Here is a 22,737-nt window from a genome sequence, read left to right as displayed (position 1 = left end):
CGCTTACGGCGGCGCGGCGCCCACGCGGCCCGGGTAGTCCGGGGAAACCGGCGCGTCCCCGCCCGCCCGGCCGTCAGCTGCGGGGCCGCCCGCGGGAGAGGCCGCGGCCGCGCGAACATGGCGGCGGAGATCCACTCCAGGCCGCAGAGCAGCCGCCCGGTGCTGCTGAGCAAGATCGAGGGGCACCAGGACGCCGTCACGGCCGCGCTGCTCATCCCCAAGGAGGACGGCGTCATCACCGCCAGCGAGGACAGGTAGGGCGGCCCGGCGCGCGGGGCTGGGGGGCGCCGGGGGCCGCGCTCCGCCGCGCCGGGGTGCGGGGTACGGGGCTGCGGCGGCGGCCCTGCCCGCGCGGGGGCGCCCCCGCCGCGACCCTCCGGCCCGCTCCCCCACTCCGGCCCTCCTGTCTGCTCCGGTCCCCCTCTCCAGCCCAGTCTGCACTCGTCCGCCCGGTCCGGACCCAGTCCCACTGCGCCCCTCCGGCCCGGGACCCCAGCCCGAACACTGCCCTCCAGCCGGGCACCGGGGCTGCCGAGCCCCTCCGGCCCGGGACCCCAGCCCGAACACTGCCCTCCAGCCGGGCACCGGGGCTGCCGAGCCCCTCCGGCCCGGGACCCCAGCCCGAACACTGCCCTCCAGCCGGGCACCGGGGCTGCCGAGCCCCTCCGGCCCGGGACCCCAGCCCGAACACTGCCCTCCAGCCGGGCACCGGGGCTGCCGAGCCCCTCCGGCCCGGGACCCCAGCCCGAACACTGCCCTCCAGCCGGGCACTCGGGGCTGCCGAGCCCCTCCGGCCCGGGACCCCAGCCCGAACACTGCCCTCCAGCCGGGCACCGGGGCTGCCGAGCGCCCTGGCCTCGGACCCCGTCCCCACCACGCCCCTCCGGCCCGGGACCCCAGCCCGAACACTGCCCTCCAGCCGGGCACCCGGGGCTGCCGAGCCCCTCCTGCCCGGGACCCCAGCCCGAACACTGCCCTCCAGCCGGGCACCGGGGCTGCCGAGCCCCTCCGGCCCGGGACTCCAGCCCGAACACTGCCCTCCAGCCGGGCACCGGGGCTGCCGAGCCCCTCCTGCCCGGGACCCCAGCCCGAACACTGCCCTCCAGCCGGGCACCGGGGCTGCCGAGCCCCTCCGGCCCGGGACCGGTCCCCACCACGCCCCTCTGGCCTGGGACCCAGTCCCTCGCGGGCACCTACAGCTCCGGACCCTCGTCCCGGTCCGGCTCCTGCAGCTGGATCCCCAGCAGGCTCATGCAGCCCCGGGCCTCAGTCCCCCTGCGCCTCTCTCCAGGGATCTTGTCCTGCCGTGCCTGGGACCTGCACCTGGGGTTCACAAGGACCTGCACCTGCCCAGGAGTTTCTGTTCCTCTCCACCCCCATCAGCTCCAGATCGCCGCCTGTGGGAGCCCCGAGGGCTGGCCTCTGGTTCCCGCGGGTCCTGGTGCCCGGAATTTCCTTATGGCAAGGATCCTGCAGGGCTTGCACCTTTTTCCTTCTAGTTTGCTCTTTGGTTTGCACCTGACTGTGCCCAAGGCCCGACCTCTAGGTTGGTTATTTTTGCCTCAGCTGCTACAACCACGTGAACTCTTATTTACTACTTTTTTAAATATATATATAAAAGCCACTCATATTTAAAAATAGATGCATTTATTTTAAAGTGATTTTATTTATATCTTCGCCATTAGGACAATTACATCACTTTCCATACTGAATAATAACTGCACACAGGACCTTTTTAAAAAAGCTCTGCTTTAAAATTTTATTTGTATTTATTTATTTATATGAGAGGCAGAGAAAGAGCAAGAAGCAAGCTAGCTCCCATCTGCTGGTTTACTCCACAGATATCCACAATGACTGGATTGGGCCAGCCAGAAGACTGACCCAAGAATTCTATCCAGGTGTCCCATCTGGTTGGCAGGGACTCAGCCATGACTGGAGTCATGGCCGGCTGCCTCCCAGGGACTGCGTTAGCAGGGAAGTAGAGCTGTGACTCAAACCCAGGCTCTCAGTAGGCAGCGCAGGCATCTGAAGCCAGTCACCTGCCCCACGTTCTCTCTTCCTTACACTGAGACGTCTTGGCTTGGATGCCCACCGCACTTGGGGGAACGTTGATTTGGTCCAGTTTTCTCATCTTGCCAAAGGGGTAGCCGAGACTGGAGGACACAGAGCTCCTTCCTGCGAGTCACAGAGATTGGTGAGGCTGGAGAGGCAAAGCAGCACTTGCCACGGGCTCCCTGGTCTTCAGGGCTGTGTGATTGCATTAGGTGGATGTTATTTGTTTTAAATAGAGTCTTTAGAACTCTAAAGGTTTGGCACTTCAGTGGCTTTCTGGTGGGAAACGCAAGGAAATAACTGGTTTTCTTGAGAGAAACGGTTTCTTTTGCACAGCTAGTGGTCTTAGATAGTGATATTCCAGAGGAGTCTGGGAGGGAGGAAGGTGCTACCCTACCTTTTGAGAGCCTTTCCTGAATGGGAAGAGAAAACCTAAAGTCGGCAGCTCCTGTTTGACCTTTGCACTTTGCTTTCCAGTGAGCAACATGCCTTTTTCTGCCAGTGAACTGGAGAGCTAGTGTGGCCAGAAGCCTTCGCAGGCCTCTCCCTCCAGTTTACTGTAGTTGCCCTCAGACCAGGTGGGGAGTGAGCAGTGGGATCCTGGGCATGGGTGTATACGTAGGGAGGGAGTGGGATGGAGACGAGTGCATGAAACACAGGGGAAGAGAGGAAAATAGAAGAGGCAACAGACTGAGTAATGTTATTTACATGACAGGAACTTAGATGCAGGCAACACCGTAAAAGTTAGCGGTCTCTATTCAGTAAAATACTTTATCCATGACTCATGCATGTTGAGTAAAGTGCTGAATATTTGAGATTACTAGCCAGGAGCTATGCTGATAAATGTTTTATGGAAAGTGATTACTAAGCTGCCCTGGGACTGAAATGTTCTAGGGGAGGTTTGGTCAGCTCATTTTTTCACTTGGACACTGCTTTACTGCGGTGCCCTGAGAACTGGAACTGCTACTTCAGGTTATTATTATTATTCTTTTTAATTTATTTGACAGGTAGAGTTATAGACAGTGAGAGAGAGAGAGAGAGAGAGAGAGAAAGGTCTTCCTTCCATTAGTTCACTCCCCAAATGGCCACTACGGCCGGGCCGGCGCTACACCGATCTGAAGCCAGGAGCCAGGTGCTTCTTCCTGGTCTCCCATGCGGGTGCAGGGCCCAAGAACTTGGGCCATCCTCCACTGCCTTCCTGGGCCACAGCAAAGAGCTGGACTGGAAGAGGAGCAACCGGGACTAGAACCCAGCGCCCATATGGGATGTCAGCGCCGCAAGGTAGAGGATTAACCAAGTGAGCCACGGCGCTGGCCGCTATTATTATTATTTTTAAAGATTTCTTTATTTATTTGAAAGAATTATAGAGAGTGGGGTATAGACAGAGAGGGAGAGAGATCTTCCATCTGCTGGTTCACTCCCCAAATGGCCACAACAGCCAGAATTGGGCCAGGCTGAAGCCAGAAGCTTCCTCCAGGTCTCCCACATGGGTGCAGGGGCCCAAGCACTTGAGCCACCCTCCACTGCTTTCTCAGGTGCACTAGCAGGGAGCGGGATCGGAAGTGGAGCAGCCAGGACTAGAACTGGTGCCCACATGGCATGTGGGCACTGCAGGCGGCAGCTTAACCCATTGTGCCACAGTACTGGCCTCTGCTTCCGGTTATTAAGAATCTATGTTTCTGGCCGGCGCTGTGGCTCAACAGGCTAATCCTCCGCCTAGCGGCGCTGGCACACCGGGTTCTAGTCCCGGTCGGGGCACCGGATTCTGTCCCGGTTGCCCCTCTTCCAGGCCAGCTCTCTGCTATGGCCCGGGAGTGTAGTGGAGGATGGCCCAAGTGCTTGGGCCTTGCACCTGCATGGGAGACCAGGAGAAATACCTGGCTCCTGCCTTCGGATCAGTGCGGTATGCCAGCCACAGCGCACCGGCTGCGGCGGCCATTGGAGGGTGAACCAATGGCTAAGGAAGACCTTTCTCTCTGTCTCTCTCTCTTTCACTGTCCACTCTGCCTGTCAGAAAAAAAAAAAAAAGAATCTGTGTTTCTGGCCCATGGAACTCCTGTGAAGGTGGGATAACCATTTTAGTAGGTGCTGCACTATGAGATTAATTAAAACACACAATTGTGGCATTTTCGTCATTGGTGGTCGTGGTGGTTTGTTTTCAAATTGTCATAAATACACATAAATATGTGTAAACTCCTCATTCATTGAGTCACTCATTCCTACTGTGTTTATTGAGTGCCAAGCCCTGGGAATACAACAGGGATCAAAAGCCATAGTGCCTTCCCTAATATCACTTTTCTTTTTTTAAAGATTTTATTTATTTATTTGAGCTGTAGAGTTACATACAGTGAGAGGAAGAGACAGGAAAGGTCTTCCTTCCATTGGTCCACTCCCCAGCTGCCCGCAATGGCCGGAGCTGCGCAGATCCGAAGCCAGGAGCCAGGAGCTTCTTCCTGGTCTCCCATGAGGGTGCAGGGGCCCAAGGCCTTGGGCCATCTTCTACTGCTTTCCCAGGCCATAGCGGAGAACTGGATTGGAAGAGGAGCAGCTGGGACTAGAACCAGTGTCCATATGGGATGTGGGCACCGCAGGTGGAGGATTAACCTACTGTGCCACGTTGCCAGCCCCCTAGTATCACTTCTGAATCACAAATTTTTGTGGCTCTTGACTTGATAAACCAACACGTAAGTCTGAGGAAGGAGAACAGTGACCTCCCTTACTCGTACAGAGACTTGTTGGACACTGACCACATGCAGGGATGGTGCTAGACTTGTGAGGTGGAAAGACAGCTGACTCCAGTGTCACTCTTTCCCAGGGGCTGGACGGTGTCATGAAGAAGTAGCGATGTATGCTCAGCTTGAAGGGCACTGGGGAGACACAGAAGAAAAGAAGGCTCCTTGGCTGGGGCCAGGGTTCAAGGACATTCTGCTGAGGCTGTCACTGGAGCTGGCCTTCCTGGATAAAGGAATGATCTGTTGGAAGGCAGGAGGATGTGCATCCCTGTTTCAGGCAGAAGGGAGGCTGGGAGGGAATTTTAAGTAAAGAACTATAGCTACTTCTAGGTGACCAAGCAAGAGGTATATGACAGGCCATGGCAGGGGAGAGGATGGAGAGCCAGAAGGGCCCGGGCCCAGTTTTGGAAGAGCCTTTAAGAGTGTCACTCGTAGGAACTTGACAGTCAGGAGCCATCAAAGAGTTCAAAACAAGCAAATGATGGAATTGGAGTTTGTACTTAGAAATAACCTAGCTAGTTGGCGCCGTGGCTCAGTAGGCTAATCCTCCGCCTACGCTGCCGGCACACCGGGTTCTAGTCCCGGTCGGGGCGCTGGATTCTGTCCCAGTTGCTCCTCTTCCAGTCCAGCTCTCTGCTATGGCCTGGGAAGGCAGTGGAGGATGGCCCAAGTGCTTGGGTCCTGCACCCGCAAGGGAGACCAGGAGGAAGCACCTGGCTCCTGGCTTCGGATCAGTACGGTGTGCCGGCCACAGTGGCCATTGGAGGGTGAACCAATGGAAAAGGAAAGCCTTTCTCTCTGTCTCTTTCTCTCACTGTCCACTCTGCCTGTCAGAAAAAAAAAAAAAAAGAAAGAACTAACCCTAGCTGACCTTTTGAAGTCGCCTCTCTGTCAGTACAGTCAGCCCTTTATGTGTGTTGCTGCATCCAGCCTTTGCCCTCCCTGCTCAGGTGTTTTTGTCTTCCCTTATCAACAGTTCCAAAACTGAGTACGTTCTAGAAGCCAGAAGTTTGTGTGGGGGTGGGTGTTTGGTGTAGAGTTAAGCTGCTGCTTGAGAAGCCTGCATGTGTACTGGGGTGTCTGGGTTCAAGTGCAGACTGCACTCTCCATTCCAGCGTCCTGCTAATGCACACCCTGGAGGCAGCAGGTGATGACTGAAGCACTTGGATCCCTGCCACCCACATGAGTGACCTGGATTGAATTCCCGGCTCCCGCCTTCAACCTGGCTTTGTAGGCATGTGGGGAGTGAACCAGCAAATGGGAGATCCCGCTCTGACTCTCTGTCTTTCAAATACGTTAAAAAATTTTTTTGAGGGAGGGGTGTGTGTGTGTGTGTGTGTGTGAGAGAGAGAGAGAGAGAGAGAGAGAGAGAGAGAGACTTGGACCTGAAAATTCATTTGGTGACAAAACTTGATCTGAACAGATGGAGCTATTTATAATCTTTGTTTATCCCATGAAATGTGATTTACTGTAGAAATAGCAGTGCCCTTGGGGGCGGGATTTGTGGTATAGTGGGTGAAGCCACTGCTTGGGACACCTGCATCCAGTATCAGAATGCCTGGTTTAAGTCGGACACTCTGCTTCCATCCCAGCTGCTTACTAATGTGCTTCCTGGGAGGCAGCAGGTGATGGTTCAAATATATGAGCCCCTGATTCCTATGTGGGAGACTCGGATGGAATTTTTTCGCTCCTGGCTTTGGCCTGACCTAGCCCAGGCTGTTGTGGACATTTGGGGAAGTGAACCAGTAGATGTGAGATAACGATCATTCTCTCTCTTGCTCTCGCTCTCACTCTTGCTTTCTCTCCTTCTCTCTTCCTCCCTCCCTCTCTTTCTACCTATCAAATAAATAGTGGTATTTTTAAAAAAGAAATAGCATTACATTTAGTTGCAAGTGATATCCTGCTAGCCCAAGTTTTGCTGGGAGTGTTTTGGGACAAATGGTGAAAGTATCTACATCATGTTGTAATGGCCATTTAACAGGTCAGAAAACTGAAACACAAAATATGTTGAAGTGACTGCTCAAGATCTCATAGTTATTAAGTGATGGGACTGAGATTTGAACCTAGATCCGACTCTGAGGCCCAATTTTTTTCTGCAATGCACCTGATTTTTCTATATATTTGGGAGGAGCTGAGACCAAGTAGTATATTGGTCAATGATTGACTCCTCTGGCAGCAAAGGGTAAAATGCTAGGATTCTACCTATTGTTGTGTTTTAGGTATTCTTTATTCCTTCCCAAGAGTTTTTAGATCTTAAAATAAAATTTGCTTATACACTTTTTATGCAACTTTTGTTTTAATGCTCAGAAAAGTAACTTCTAGCATTTTAAATGGGCTCTGGCTGATTGATTTCATTTTATAAAAACTAAAAACCATGAGAACCATATGAGAGCAGTTTGGGAATAAAGGGAAAGATTGAAGGTCCTCCTGAAGTTAGTATCTGGTTTTCTAAGATGTAGGCCGGTGGTTCTTGACCAGGGGTGGTCTTGTTTCCCAGTGGCCATTTGGCAATATTTAGAGACATTTTTGATTGTCATAACTGGAGAGTGAGAGCCACTGTCTTCTAGGTAGAGGGATGCTGCTCGCCATTCTGCAGGGCACAGGTCAGCCTCTCCAACCCCATCAGGTCATTCAGCCCCTGATGTCAGTAGTTCTGGGATACAAAAACATGGCCTAGTGTTAACTCTTTTGTTTGTGTTGTCTCTCTAGACCCACAGCTCTTAAACTTGAGCATGCATCAGTATTACCTGGAGATCTTGGTACAGCATGGGTTACAGGGCCCCTCTCCCCAAAATTTCTGAATTAAAAAGTCAGGAGGGGCCTGAGAACTGGCATTTTTACCATGTGCCCAGGTGATGTGGCTGCAGATGCTGCAGACCCAGGGGCCACACTCTGAGAACCACTGCCTTGCAAGACAGAAAAAGTTATTTGTCACTGTGCTTGCCTATATAGACCCACTGGGGGATGACACAATTTACCTTTTGTTTTTGTTTTTGTTTTTTTTGTGGTCAGCTTCTGAAATAGAATTTGCCTGGGGTCATTCACACATACTCACCTACCCCAATAAACCAAACCAAACTGCATGTGATGGAGCTAAATACAGTCAAAGAGTATAATGCCAGCATATAATATCAAAGCTTAGTTCCTTCATAGCTAAAGTCACAGGTAATTTCTGATTTGGGCAGTGAGCTTTAGGGGTCTGATTAGAAACCTTTGTGAGTTCGACTGTCATGAAGAGTTAACAGAGATGGCACTACACGCGTGAAATCATTTATAGTTTTTTAGAGCAACAAATACTGTAAGCTGTCTCACTTAAACTTCAGTTAGTATTGATACCTAAGCCTAGTGTTTCTAGCTCTAGTGTAAATTGCCTGAACTTTGGAACTGAAAAGTTGATCTTTGGAATTTCAGCCAACTGTAAGAATGATGAATTCCTGAAGTCTCTCCGGAATTCTTGAGTCCATAAGGTAGAGCTGTCTTTCTTATCTGGATACTGTCAAAGCAAGGACAAAAACCGTTCAGTATGAAGTTTAGGCACTGGAGCTGCAGCAGTGACTTTCCTGGTGAGGAAACAGAAACTGAGACTGCTTTCAGAACAGAAGTGGAATGTGGTGAGCCAGCAGCGCCTGAGTCCCCAGCTAGGTTTGCCTTTTGGACTCCGCTGGGGACTGCACCGAGAATTTGGGCAGTCAGTTGGTTGAGTGATAGATTTTTAGAGCAAAAACTTTATTATAAATATTTGTTAGTAAATTCAAGCCATAGGCCTGCTGTCCTCATTTTGGAAAAATAGAGTTAAGAGATAAGCATATTATGCTTTTTTTTTAGGGACCTGTGGGCTGGGGCTAAGACTAGTTTCTGCAGAAAATTCAGTACGTGTGGCCCAAACAAAGACAGCTCTTATGTGTTTTAAAATATTTTAGAATGTTGTGATTAGGCTGGCAAACAATGAAAAATATATAAAATGAACTTTTAAATATTTTGGATCTTATTCCTTTTTTAAAAAAAGCATAATAAATATTTAATATATTTGTTCCCTTTTTAGATATTTCTAAGCACACTGAGATGACTTGGGGGAAATATGTATATTTCCTGATTGTTTGTATAAAACAACCCTGAATAAACATGTTAAATGTTAAAAGTGTTGTGCTTGGGAGGGAATCCAGTATAGCTGGCAGTTGTTGGTTTAGACAGAAAACCCGGGTGTTAACTGCTGTATTTGAATTGTCAAGCAGTGCCTAAAAGTAGATTCTTTAATTTGTGTTACAAAATAAGCATAAGTGAGAAGGTAGGAAGCCTGGGTGAAAATGCATTTATTCCACTATTGCTCGAGTAGTCATTGTCACATTCATTTTTTATAGTACAGTTAAAAACATAGATTTGTGGTTAAGACATGGAGCCAGCATACCTGAGTCTGAATCCCAACCGTGTTGCTTGAGTCCCTTACACTGTAGTTTTCTCGTTGGCAAAGTGAAGATAATAATAGTGCCAGTCTCATAGAGTTTTATGAGGAGTGGATGAATTAGAGCAGATGAAGAGCATTGGCTTGCACAATGTACTGGACAAGTAGTACCTACGAGTATTATTATTTTCATTCCTATTTGTTTTTCATTTAATTTAATTTAATTTCATCAGAAGTTAAATATGTTTCTACTTTGTATGTATGTTCATAAAATAGCGATTTTCCTGCCAGAATAGGGAAATACCATTTTGGGAGTTATTTATAAACCTAAATTCTTGTCATTGTGTTTGACTCATGCCTTTTGTTTATTTCCATATTTGGTCACTTACAATTCATCTCAGACATATTAGTTTCCCTTAAGAAATCTTCTCCCTGCTGTGTTAGGGTCTCCAAGACCAGTTTTGTTAATTCACTGATAGGAATGGCACATTCACTTCCTTAATGTATCACAGCCAGACGGACAAAATAAAATCAGCACATGGGGCAAGCTGAGGAAACTGGCATGAATTTCCAAGAATCCTGCCCTTGTGGACTCATACAGGACATGCTAAAGTCTTTCAGCACTTAGTTGTGACAACATGGGTGAAAGGAAGGTTATTAGAAACGCAATAATTAGGGTTTCTATGGGGGTCTGATTCTGTAGGCACCCTCCTCCTGGTGTGTACCAAAATTTCAAAGCCCCAGAAGAAAAGCAAGTGTTCAGCATAAACCACGTATTTTGTATAAACATCAAGCACAACAGGCCACTCTTACAAGTTGAAAGATGGTGAGAACCCTTTGCAAATCCAAAGTCCAAGACACTTGACAAGGGCCAACCTTGCAAATAGGACTTCCCAAGGACAGCAGTGTAGGTCTGCCTTGATAAGTCTTTTCTGCATGGTTGCCTGTAATTATCCCAGGGCTTGGCTTGTCCCCATCCTCTTTTAAACCTCAGTTACTACAGCATCCTATTAACCCATTTCCCTGAGTCCAGGAATGCCCTACTTGAAACTATACTGCCAAGCTCATCTCTTCAACATGGCTTTTATCATGTCTTCTTCCTGCTCGTAACATTTTGTTAACTCCTTATTTCATCATGACTATAAAGTACTTTGGGGACCTTATAACTAATTGGTTCCTGTCTGGCTTTATGTCCATCTTTATTTCTCACTTCTTAGTGGTTCCTCATATCCAGGAAAGCCACTGTAGTCTCTGCCCATCAATATCTGGTACATTTCCCACCTGGATGCTTTTGTTCATGTGCCTACCTCCACCAGGCTCCTCCCATCCCTCTTTCCCATATTCAAACCCCTATGAAACAGGTTCATTCAAGTTGTACCTCCTCCATTAAATAATTCTCCCCAGCTGTGTTAGTCAGCTTGCTTTAGCTTTAAAATTCATGAGAGGAATTAGAAGGAAAGAAGGTTTATTTCAGCTTACAGTTGAGGAAGTTCAAAGGCCAAAGTTGGGCAGTCCCGTTGGGACCCTTTGGGACTTATGAGGTTAGAACTTGGAGGAGGAACAATCACCTGGTGAACCAGGAAGCAGAGAGACAGGAAGATGTGCATCATCCATGTCCACCTGTTTCTCTTTCAGCCATCATGATCTGACCTCGGATCTTTACCCTAAGAATCCAATCCAATCCAGTCCCTTCCCAAAGGCCCCACTGTCATCCTATGGTTGGATCAAGTCTCTACCCTGAGTCTATCAACCATTAGCATTAATCCATTAACCATTAATGTAAGACTTTGGGCACCAAGCCCCCAATACATGGGCCTTTGGGAGAATCCAAAGTACTATCCAAAACAGCACCAGCCTATCATGTTTTTTCTGAGTTTCCTTTAATGCTTACAGTATCTTACAAATTATGCTTAGTTACTTACAATCAGATATTAGTTTATTGTTGGTTTGCGTTTATTCTTACTTTCCCATGTGGTCTGTATCTCCACAGGGCAGGTCACATGGCATCTCCTTCATAACTAGCCACTAGCTGATTGATACTCAACTATTGCTGTGTAGTAGGCATTAACTTTAATAGTCTGTCAGTTTTTTCATGGGAAGCACATCATAATACAATGAATGGTATTTGTTTCTAGAATTCAAGAATTTCCTTTCCTCTCTTCAATGTGTACTTAGCAAATCTGAGTTGAGATATTGTGAACAAATAGACATCGGTTTAATGATGTACTTTTGACGAACTTAGTAGTGAAATAATATTTTCAAGTACTCATTTTTTTAAAACTTTTATTTAATTAATATAAATTTCCAAAGTACAGCTTATGGATTACAATGGCTTCCCCCCCGCCATAACTTCCCTCCCACCCGCAACCCTCCCCTTTCCCGCTCCCTCTCCCCTTCCATTCACATTTTTCTTTGTTGACGATATGGTAGTTTACTAAGAATGGTTACCTTTAAGAAGATCTGAATCTACAGTAGATTGTTCTTAGGGAACTCTGAGGTGATAGTCATCTGTTTGAGCTTTTTCCTGTCCTCCTCATCCTCTTTATATTTGGTCTACCTGGCTTCCATCAACAGAGTCCATCTGTGAAACCTGATGGAAAGCAAGGGGTGCTTGGAGTGAAAGTGGTATTGATGGAGTACATGTTGGTTTCTGGGCTATGATTTGTGGAGAACATCCTTTAGTAAGGAATTCCAGGGATACCTGCAGTACCCCTAAAAGGCTTCCTACCACTGTGCTCTTCTCTGTTTTGTGTGCTTGACTAACTCAGTATCCATGCCAACTTGTTAAAATGTCATCCCTTCTCAGGCAATCTCTGCCAAATCCCCAGCCCACCTTCCATATTACACTTCCTTCCATTAACTCCCTCTTACCACAGTACATTATTAGCAGTTCTCATTTATGTGTTTGTCTTTACTGATTAAATGGTGACTTTTGAAAAGTTTCAATACCTAAAACAGTGTAGTGCTCATAGCATTGTTTCACATGCTAGTTTGATTGGCTCAATCAACAGAACTATTGGGAATAAGGAAGCATAGAACAGAATTAAAAATAGGCTATTCTTCTTTACTGCCTCAAACTGTGCTTCTTTAAGCTTGTTTCAAGACTTCTAGGCTGTGGAAAGAGTGTGAGATTTTTTTTTTTTAACTTAAGAATGTTGTGTGGACCCTGCACCATGCACTGCCTGTAGCCTGTCTAGATTCCTCCTGCTCTGCAGTGCTTGAAATGGACTTTAGACTTCTTTGTGGCAATAAGAGTTACAAGAAACCATGTTGATGCCAGTGGTGAAAAGATTACAGTAGGAATGGTTCTTTTACTCAAAAAGCAGACATCTTGGATAGACGATCTGGCATCTGACTTCTGGAGACATATTACCCATTCAAGTGGTGCAGATGCTGTGGTCACCCGGGGACCTTCCTCTCTGGAGAAATAGCTGGGAGGAAATCAGCTGACTCATCAATGTCACGGACCCTAGAAGCCGCCCAGTAGGTTGCAGTAAGGAATGGTCGTTTTTATTTTTCCCAGCTAGTCATCTTTCTTTTACAAAAAGAGGCTGTTTTCTGTGCCTTTTAGTTTGGAAGCTCGGTGCAGTAACAGGCTCATGTGTTCCCTCTCTGTTACCAAAGGAGAAAGACTCCTTTCTGCAGAAGGAACCAAGTTCCAGAGCATTGGCTAGAAGAAAGTTGCCATTCATTTGATAAAAATAGATTCACTGAGGATCATATTGTTCTCTCTCTTTTTCAGACTAATATCTTAAAGTTATAGAAACCATGTAGGGAACCAGAATTAATTTTTTTTGCCTGTGTTCTTTGGATATACCCTCAGAGTAAGAAAAACAAATATCCTTTTCGGTAAGTGAGAGAAATGTTTGGAGGTTTTTCAGAATATGAAGTAATACCAGCATCCCTAAGAGCAACTAAAAAATAACATTTCCTCAAAATTACCATTTGCCTGTTGAAAGCTTTACTCAATATATGCTAAATTGATCTTCTGTATATAAAGATAATTGAAAATGAATCTTGTGAATAGAAGGAGAGAGGGAGCGGGAGAGGGGAGGGTTGCGGGTGGGAGGGAAGTTTTGGGGGGGGGGAAGGCATTGTAATCCATAAGCTGTACTTTGGAAATTTATATTCATTAAATAAAAGTTAAAAAAAATTACTATTTGCCCAGAGCTTAAAAGAAATCAAGACTTTCGCCGGCACCGTGGCTCACTAGGCTAATCTTCCGCCTGCGGCGCTGGTATCCCAGGTTCTAGTCCTGGTTGGGGTGCTGGTTCTGTCCCGGTTGCTCCTCTTCCAGTCCAGCTCTCTGCTGTGGCCTGGGAGTGCAGTGGAGGATGGCCCAAGTGCTTGGGCCCAGCACCCGCATGGGAGACCAGGAGAAGCACCTGGCTCCTGGCTCCTGCCTCCTGGCTTCTGCCTCCTGGCTTCAGATTGGCGCAGTGCGCTGGTCGTAGCGGCCATTTGGGGGGTGAACCAACGGAAGGAAGACTTCTCTCTGTCTCTCTCTCACTGTCTAACTCTGCCTGTCCAAAAAAAAAAAAAAAGAGTTAATGTGGGGTTACTTATTTCCTAAGTGCTTTGAAATCATGATACTTTTTATTTTTAATTTCAAGATCAGATTCCTAAGTCATCTTGAAGGTATGTTAGTTATTTGGAATAGATGGCATTGTGCCCGTTAGCCCCTGCTGTGTAACAGACCACCTCAGAACTCACTGGCTTAGATCAGCTTGGTATTCATTACTGTTCAAGAGCCCACGGGGTCACTTGGGCAGCCCTGGTCTTCACTGGGCTCACCGATGCTTGTGATCAGCTGTGGGTCAGATCTGCTGACCTTAGCTGGTCTCGTTCACGTGTTGGGGCTTAGCTGGCTACAGGCTGGAGGATAATTTCAGCTGGGACAGCTAGCTGTCTTTCTGTCTGTCTTTCTTTTTATGATTTATTTGAAAGAGTTGCAGAGAAAGAGAGAAGTCTTCCATCCGTTGGTTCACTCCCCAATTGGCTGCAATGGCCAGAGCTGCGTCAATCCGAAGCCAGGAGCCGGGAGCTTCTTCCAGGTTTCCACGCAGGGGCAGGGGCCCAAAGATTTGGGCCATCTTCTACTGCTTTCCCAGGCCATAGCAGAGAGGTGGATTGGAAGTGGAGCAGCTGGGTCTTGAACCACACCTATGTGGGATGCCAGAGCTCAGGCCAGGGTGTTAACCCGCTGTACCACAGCGCCACCCCAGCTAGCTGTCTTTTGTGTTGTGGCTCACGGTCCAACACCCTCTAGTTTCTCTGACTTGGCAGGCTCCCAGGAGAGGGAATGAGAGCAGGCTTGGCCCCTGTGCTCAGAACTGACTTCAGCGCACTCTACTGGCCAGAGCATCACCAGCCATTCATATTCAGAGAAATGGATTCTACCTCTTGATGGGAAGAGCACCAAGAGCGTGGGTGTGAGGAGGGGGGAAGGATTGAACGCATTTGGTACAGTAACTGCCACAGGCATTCTAAGAGGGTACTGCTCATTATAGCTAGATTGAGTGGCTCACCATTCCTATTGAGTAGAAAAGTCAGGATTTCTTCCAGCTAAGAGGGAGCTTTGAAGTGTAAACACCTGAACTTTACCATGTTCTGGTGTTATTTTTTGGGAAAAAGTAATTTAATGCTTCATTTTTTTCTTTATTGTTTATGGATGATTGCTTTGGAGGATAAAATAGGGGAATAGAGTCATATATATTTTTTATTATTTAGGGGTTATTGCTTTGGAGAATGAAATGTGGAGTTTTCAGAAAACATTATTTTTTTTTAAAATTTACTGTTTACCTATGAGCTGCTTTGCTTTTTTTTTTTTTTAAAGATGTGTATGTAATTATTTATTTGAAAGGCAGAGTGACAGAGGTGGGGGTGGGGGTGGGAGGAAGAGAGAGATAATGCAGTGTCTTCCATTCACTGCTTCTCTATCCAGATAGGCGTGTGCCAGGCTTAAACGAAGAGCCAGGAACTCCACCCAGGTCTCCCACGTGGGCGGCAGGGGCCCCAGTGCTCCAGCAGTCCTATGCCTTCTCAGATGCATGAGCAGGAAACTGGATCAGAAGCAGTGTAGCTGGGACTCAAACCAGACCTCCAGTATGGGATGCTGGTGTCCTAAAGTGGTGGTTTAACCTGCTGTGCCAGCTCCTATTGCTTTGCTTCGAATGAATGTGAATTGTCACTGTCTCCTGATAAGAGAAATACAATTGGACAGAACAACTCAATGGAGTCCAGACAGTGTGATGCAACACTGATGTAGATTTACGTGATTTTCGTACTGTTTCTCTTCTTGCTTCTGCCTCCTGGAGTATAACTTGGAGGCAGATGTGCCTGTCATCTCCCTGAAGATGTGGCGTCTCTTCCCCAACAGACCACCAGCTTCTCATGAGCCCTGATGTGTGTCTAGATTTCAGTAAGCAGCCTTGTCTATGCCACCACCACAACTGTGAACTTGTAAGAAGTTAAGCAGGGACTCGTGTTTATGAAGAGGCGTAGTTTACTGCCTTGTATCTTTTAGGGTAAAGAGCCCGGTGCCTTTTGGGTGTCTTCTTTTCCCTGCCTCTCTGCATCTGATTTCTTTTATTTATTTATTTATTTTTTGACAGGCAGAGTGGACAGTGAGAGAGACAGAGAGAAAGGTCTTCCTTTGCCGTTGGTTCATCCTCCAATGGCCGCTGCGGCCGGGCGCACTGCGCTGATCCGATGGCAGGACCCAGGTGCTTCTCCTGGTCTCCCATGCGGGTGCAGGGCCCAAGCACTTGGGCCATCCTCCGCTACACTCCCTGGCCACAGCAGAGAACTGGCCTGGAAGAGGGGCAACCGGGACAGGATCGGTGCCCCGACCGGGACTAGAACCCGGTGTGCCGGCGCCACAAGCGGAGGATTAGCCCAGTGAGCCGCGGCGCCTTCCTTGCATCTGATTTCTTTGCCCAGCTCTGCGGCCTTGCCCTCAGCTCTCTGCCCCCTTGCAAATGATACTGTCAAAGCCCCAGTCCACACAGACACCTCTAGCCACTGTATTCAGGTTTGTCTTTTTGTTGGTGTCAGGGCTCCCTCACTCCTCTGCACTGACCTCCATGGATGTGGTGGATCGCCCACTGGGGGCAGAATGTACCACAGACTCTCAAGCCTGACCCAAGGTGTGAGTTCACATCAAAGGTGGGCATGGACCACAGAGAAATCTTCAATGAGGCACAACCAAAGCCTCTAGAGTCTGCCTTGTTAGTAACAGTGGCCCCACTGTGTTTGAAATTGCCTCTGATTCTAATTCCTCCAGCTATACAGGAGCTTACGACTTGACTCCTCAGCCTCATTGCTCTCCATGGTGACAACTTAACAGACACACTCAGAGGGAGTGGAACATTTTTACATTTAGAACTTCAGATAGCCACAAAGTAAGTCCCTGAGCACCCCAGAGCTCATTTAATTATTGCTTCTGGGGAGGTCATGAATGGACCCTTCAGCTCTCCAAGTCCTCAGCCTCCCACAAAGAACCAAAGTCATTGTCTGCCTTGTAGATGTGTTCCCTTCTTCTCACCCTCCTCCTGCCCCATATTAACTTCCCATCTGCCCTGCCCAGCCTGATGCCACATGTTTATGTAATTTAGTAATGCAATTTTATGTTCTGCATTTTCTCATGGCTCTAGGTCTTCATAACTGTCATTAATGGCTATATAAGATTTTTGAGTCACTATATCACTCATTAACACAGTTCATTACATTTCTTCCCCAATATTTACTTCTTGAGTGATGTTTAAATGAACTGCTTTTTATGTGTCATTCTGTTTTTTCCCATTAAATAATTTCTTTAGAACCAATTATCAAGCCTGGAATTCTTGAATTAAAATTTATCAAATTGCAGTTGTCATTACTGATATTGTTATTATTATCATTATGTCTTTCACTATATGGAACAAAATTTTTGCCAAGGAACTAGTTCTAATTTACAATGCTGACAAAAGTTATGAGAGCCTGAGAAATGGCATTTCATTGTTGTTTTCGATTGTTCTTTGCCCATCCCCTCAAAGTAATACTTTAACAAATGTTTCATCTGAACTATTTAAAACAATAATTTTTGAATTTTTTGAGTTCCTTATGTATTCTAGATACTTACTCCATACCAGTGTACAGCTCTCAAATATTTTCTAACATTCTGTGTGTTGTCTCTTCACTCTGTTGATTGTTTCATGTGCTGGGTCGAATCATTTCAGTTTGATATAATCTCACTTGCTTATTTTTACTTTTGTTTCCTGTGCTTTCCAGGTCTTACCTAAAATTTCCTTTGCCCATTCCAGTGTCCTGAAGCATTCTCCTATGTTTGCCCCTAACAGTTTCATAGCTTCAGGTCTTACATTTGAGCCTTTAACCCATTTTAAGATGACTTTTGTATATGGTGAGACATGGTTGGGGTACTACAGTTTCATTCTTCTACATGTGGATATCCAATTTTCTAGTGTCATTGAAGCAATTATTCTTTCCCTAGTTTGTGTTCTTAAACTTGTAGGTTTACTTCTAAGTTTTTGTTCTGTTCCATTGGTATGTCTGTTTTTATTCCAGTGGCATGCTGTTTTGATTAGTATAGCTTTGCAGTATATTTTGAAGCTAGGTAGTAGAGTGTGTACCCTGTAGTTACACACGTATAACATTATAGTCTTATGTGAAGATACCTAATCTGTCCATGAACAATATTGCAGCTATGGGTGAGACTCTACTTCTTCAACTAGAAGGGCAAAGGAACCTATGACAGAAGGCCTGCACAGTAGCCTGGGGAAGTCTGAAGAGTGTTTATTAAGGCTCTGAAAGAAATGACACATTTCCTACATACCTTCTGGAAAAATGTCAGACTATTGTTTTAAAAAAAACTTAAAATAGAGCTTGGAAAAGAATGAACATGTTTTGGTTCTAAGGTTGATATGTTAAGAAAAGATTTTGTTTTTTCAGATTGGCATGGTGTTGGAATGGCAAAGAAATTCAGCCACTAGAAAAATCAGTGGAATAAACAGAAGGAAAAATATAAAATTAGTTTAGATGTATGAGTGTAAAGTTGTTAAACTATTAAGGAAAAATTAGACTCTTATCTTAGTGGAAAGATCAGCTTAGACATTCATCTAGACAGACAGTATTGTGGTTGATGTAACAATAAAACTATCTGATCTTGACAGGTTAGAGATTAAATGTTTATTAATATCACCCTTGAGGTTTTAATAGTTTACTCCTGTAAAATGTTAGTAAACTGTATCACTGTGTTGCTTTCAACTTACTGAATAGCAGATTTTGTTTCCAATGTTGGAATAAGTTTTTTAGTCTAGAACTTGTGACTTTTTTTAAATAAATGGCCTAATTTGAGCCAGTTTTTACAACCATTTTCTGAACCAAGAATAAATATTCTGAATATAACACAAAACAAATTCCTATATTACTCATAGATATAAGGCAACTCTGATCCATAGGATATTAGGCAGGCTAGTATATTAGGGGTTAAACTTAACATTGGATACATTTATTCTTGGAAGTGGAAAGTTTTAGGGAGGAGGAACAGTCCGGTTTGAAGAGAGATGGGAGAGAATTCCAGATAGAAAGTATGAATGGAGAGCACCAACCATCAAAGTTGAGTGATTAATTTGGAATCTGATTCCCAAACAAGCATGGGTATCTTTCATCCTGGGTGTGGTCAACAATTTTCAAACTAAATACTGTGAGAGATCATGCAAACCTTGCTAATTTCCTAGTCTGTTAGGTGGGTTCTAGCATGAGTACAATTTGTGCAGACCGAATCATATGCTAATATTTGTCCTCCAAAGGAAATAGTACTGTTCCAAAATACTGGAGTCTAAATCGCTTCTGTTTTGACCTCAGGCTACATTGATTTCATTCTGAAGCTATGTGAAATTTCAATTTTGACCCTTCCAAGTTAAATGACTTGTTGAGTGAAATGAATGATCTTTAAGATTTCCTCCTCCCATGAGAATTCTGAATAGTGTCCTTTCTAAGAGTATAGAGGGAAGAGCACATGTCACAGAATCCTCTAGCTACCTATACATTCATGACCCAAGACTTTTGGGATTGATGTGAAAATTTTTAGGATTCTATTCTTCCTTACGCTTAAAAAGGACTAACAGATAGGTGGTTGTCAGGTTTAGTGGCTCACACAAATGCAATGAGTAAGTGTAAATGGCCCTGCATGAAGCTTTGATCTTCAAGTGTCTTGTCCATTGTTACTGTATATTTGGAAGTGCATGAGAATCCTTGGACAGATTAAGGGCTTAGCCAGGACTTGGCCATTCACTTACTGCAATTTTTTTTGTTTTATCCCCCATGTTGAAATGTATCCATGTGAGAAGGATTCTTGTTTAAGTAATATGCAATATACTCAACATAATTTGTTGTTCAGACTTAAGAATCATTATAAGCTCCAGTAGATTTTTTTTTTTAAAAAATTATTTATTCGAAAGAGTTACAGGGACCAGCGCTGTGGCATAGTGGGTGAAGCCGCCGCTTGTGGTGCTGGCATCCGATATGGACACCAGTTCAAATCCTGGCTGCTCCACTTCTGATCCAGCTCTCTTCTATGGCCTAGGAAAACAGTGGAAGATGGCCCAAGTCCTTGGGCCGTTGCACCTGTGTGGGAGACCCAGAAGAAGCTCTTGGCTCCTGGCTCCAGCCATTGCAACCACTTGGGGAGTGAACCAGTGGATGGAAGACCTCTCTTTCTCTCTGCCTCTCCTTCTCTGTGTAACTCTGACTTTCAAATAAAATAATAAATCTTAAAAAAAAAGAGTTACAGAGAGAGTGGGAGAGACAGAGACAGAGACACAGAGAGATCTTCCATCTGCTGGTTCACTCCCCAAATTGCCACAAAGCTGGGCCTGGGCCTGGCTGAACCTGGAAGCCTAGAACTTCTGGGTCTCCCTTGTGGGTGCAGGGACCCAAGCACTTGGGCCATCTTGTACTACTTTCCCAGGCACATTAGCAGGGAGCCAGATTGTAAGTAGAGCAGCTGGGTCTCTAATTGGCACCCATATGGGATGCCGGTGTCCCAAGCAGTGGCTTTACCTGCTATGCCACAGTGCCGGCCCCTCCCATTGACTCTTAGATGATGGAATTGTGCTCAAATGGTATCCATCTGTTATCTACCCAGAAAAGTACTGTCTGGAGAGAAGAGTTTTGGTAGGCTGATAAGGCCTATGAGCTTAGGGCATAGCCTGTGATGGACATACTTGGGGAATTAGGGGATGCAGAGCCTGGTTTGGGGTGTCAGAGGAACTAAATCTGTCAGGTGAACCCAGGATTTGAGACAACCACTGGCAGATGCTGGGGACAGGAGCTGTTTGATGCACGTAGCTCCTTGGGAGACATGTCTGGCAATTGATACACTGGAGATGGACCAATAGACAACGTGTGAGGAGACTGACAGCTGTGTGAGTGATGAGAGCCCTAGACTGTGGTGTTCATGCTGAGGACAAAGGAGAGACAGTGTGGTGTAGGAATTGTACTTTACTTCTTAGACATGAAACAAGACAGAAGCACCATTATTATACCTAAAAATTTGACAATAATATTTAGTATCAAATATCTCATCAGTGTTCATATTTCTAGTTGTTTCATAATGATGTATATATTTTTGAAAGTTTTTTTGGTTTTAATTTTTTGTTTCATTTGAGTGTCAGAGAGAGTGAACAAGAGAGCATCTTATTCACTTGTTCACTCCCCAAAAGCCCACAATGGCTGGGTCTGGACCTAGGCCAAAGCCAGGATCCAGGGACTTAGACAAGATCTCTTTGTGGGTGTGAAAAACTCTTTTAGTTGACATTACTGCTGCTAATGTTTGCATTAGCACGAAGCTGGAGCCAGGAATTAAACTCAGGTACCACAATGTGGGATGTGGGTATCTGAACAGCTAACCCAAGTAACTGTTCCTGTTTGCTTTAATTAGAATCCAAATATGTCTATACATTGTAATTGTTTGATATATCTATTAAACCTCTTTTCTCATCAGCTTGTACCTCATCTCTATTTTTCTCCCTTGCGAATTATTTGTAGAAGAATCAGGGTCATTTGTCTACACTCTTGTAGTCTTGCTTTTCCTGAACATGCATTTATGGTGGTGTTTAGCATGTTCCTGTGTATGTATTTCATGTAAATCAGTAGTTGGATCTAGAGGCATGATCAGATTGTATTAACCCTAAAGCTTATATTCAGTTCAGGTATAGCTATATGCTTACTGTGATGTGGAGTCATCATAGTTATTTGGATGAATGAAGGTCAACTTGTTGGTTATTATTTACTTTTATTGAAATATAGTCGTCTGTACATATTTTGAGTATACTGAGAAGGTTCTAATCAATGTGTATACCGAAACAACGAACTTCCAGAGCCCTGCCACTTCCCTTGGATGTTCCCGTACGTCCCCCTGCACTCTGTCCTTCTCTTCCCCAGTAAGCAAACATGATTCTAATTTTTGTCCCATAGAACGGTTTTATTTTCCATGGACTAAGCAAAATGGAGATATAGTGAACTGACATTTAATGTATATCAGTTTAAGTTGTAAACTTTTATTTGGCACCTACTGTGTGCCAGAAACTAGGTTGCTATTATATAAAAATGGCTGTCAGAGTTGGCAGTGAGGACAGTAAGATAGTTGTAATTACAAAGGCACAGCAGGGCGAGCACCAGAGGAATCTGTGGGTGCTCAAGGGATGCAGACAAGGAGGAGCCCGGAGCTCCATGAGGTTCTGCGGGGCAAGAGTGGGGGCTGCACTGTTCCTGTTATTCTGTTCGTTGTAATAAACCCGAACGGTGCACTTGGACTGTTTTGATCATTTGTCATTTTCCTGCATACGCACAGGATTTCCTCATCACCCTGTGCATGTTCTGATGAAACGGGGGCCCAGACACACAGTGGGGAATGATTTCCTCCCAGGGGCATGGAGACTGAGAGCCACGGATGAATGAGCAATGCGGAGGGCTCTGCTGTATATGCAGCTCCTCTCTTCTTGCTAACTCCCACTTCTCCATGGCATGTTCCTTCCGTTTATAGCTACAGATTTCTTCAGTGTCTCCTCCTCAGACAGTCCAGCGGCCAAGTTCACACAAGTTGCTTTTACTAGAAAAGCCTTCAATAGTTCTCAGTTTCCTTTGCATAAGATGAACATTTCCATAGCATTAAAATGACTTGAAATTCTGACTTCCAGGTATTTCATAAGTTACTATATATGATACTATATGAAACTGTATACGATATGTCTATGTATTTTCTGCATATACATAGATGTGTGTATTTGCTGTGTATGTAATATACTATATGTGTATATAAATGTGTGTATGTATTTGCCTAATACATCCAAATAATTTTCTAAGATTAGTTACAAATAATATCGAAAACTTACAAATTCAGTTTTCCTGGAACAAAAAGAAGATAAAATTAGTAAAGACACCCTCTTCTGTCGTCTTTTTTCCACAGAACCATCCGAGTATGGCTGAAAAGAGACAGTGGTCAGTACTGGCCCAGCATTTACCACACAATGGCCTGTAAGTAGCTGAACTGTG

At 45.6% G+C, this 22,737-nt stretch overlaps 1 protein-coding gene across 1 annotated transcript in view; it reads left to right on the top strand.

Annotated features, from left to right (window-relative positions):
* The first annotated feature begins 86 nt into the window (after positions 1-86).
* Positions 87-22,737, top strand: part of WDFY1 (WD repeat and FYVE domain containing 1) — a 56,333-nt gene continuing 33,682 nt past the window's right edge. The window contains exons 1-2 of the mRNA XM_062192876.1: positions 87-254; positions 22,652-22,719. Coding sequence (XP_062048860.1) covers positions 118-254; positions 22,652-22,719 — 205 coding nt within the window. The 5' untranslated portion in view covers positions 87-117. The remainder of the gene's footprint in view (positions 255-22,651; positions 22,720-22,737) is intronic.

The sequence above is a fragment of the Lepus europaeus genome, chromosome 1 (assembly GCF_033115175.1).
Source record: "Lepus europaeus isolate LE1 chromosome 1, mLepTim1.pri, whole genome shotgun sequence".
Taxonomy (NCBI): domain Eukaryota; kingdom Metazoa; phylum Chordata; class Mammalia; order Lagomorpha; family Leporidae; genus Lepus; species Lepus europaeus.
This window is presented reverse-complemented; position numbering and strand designations above follow the sequence as displayed.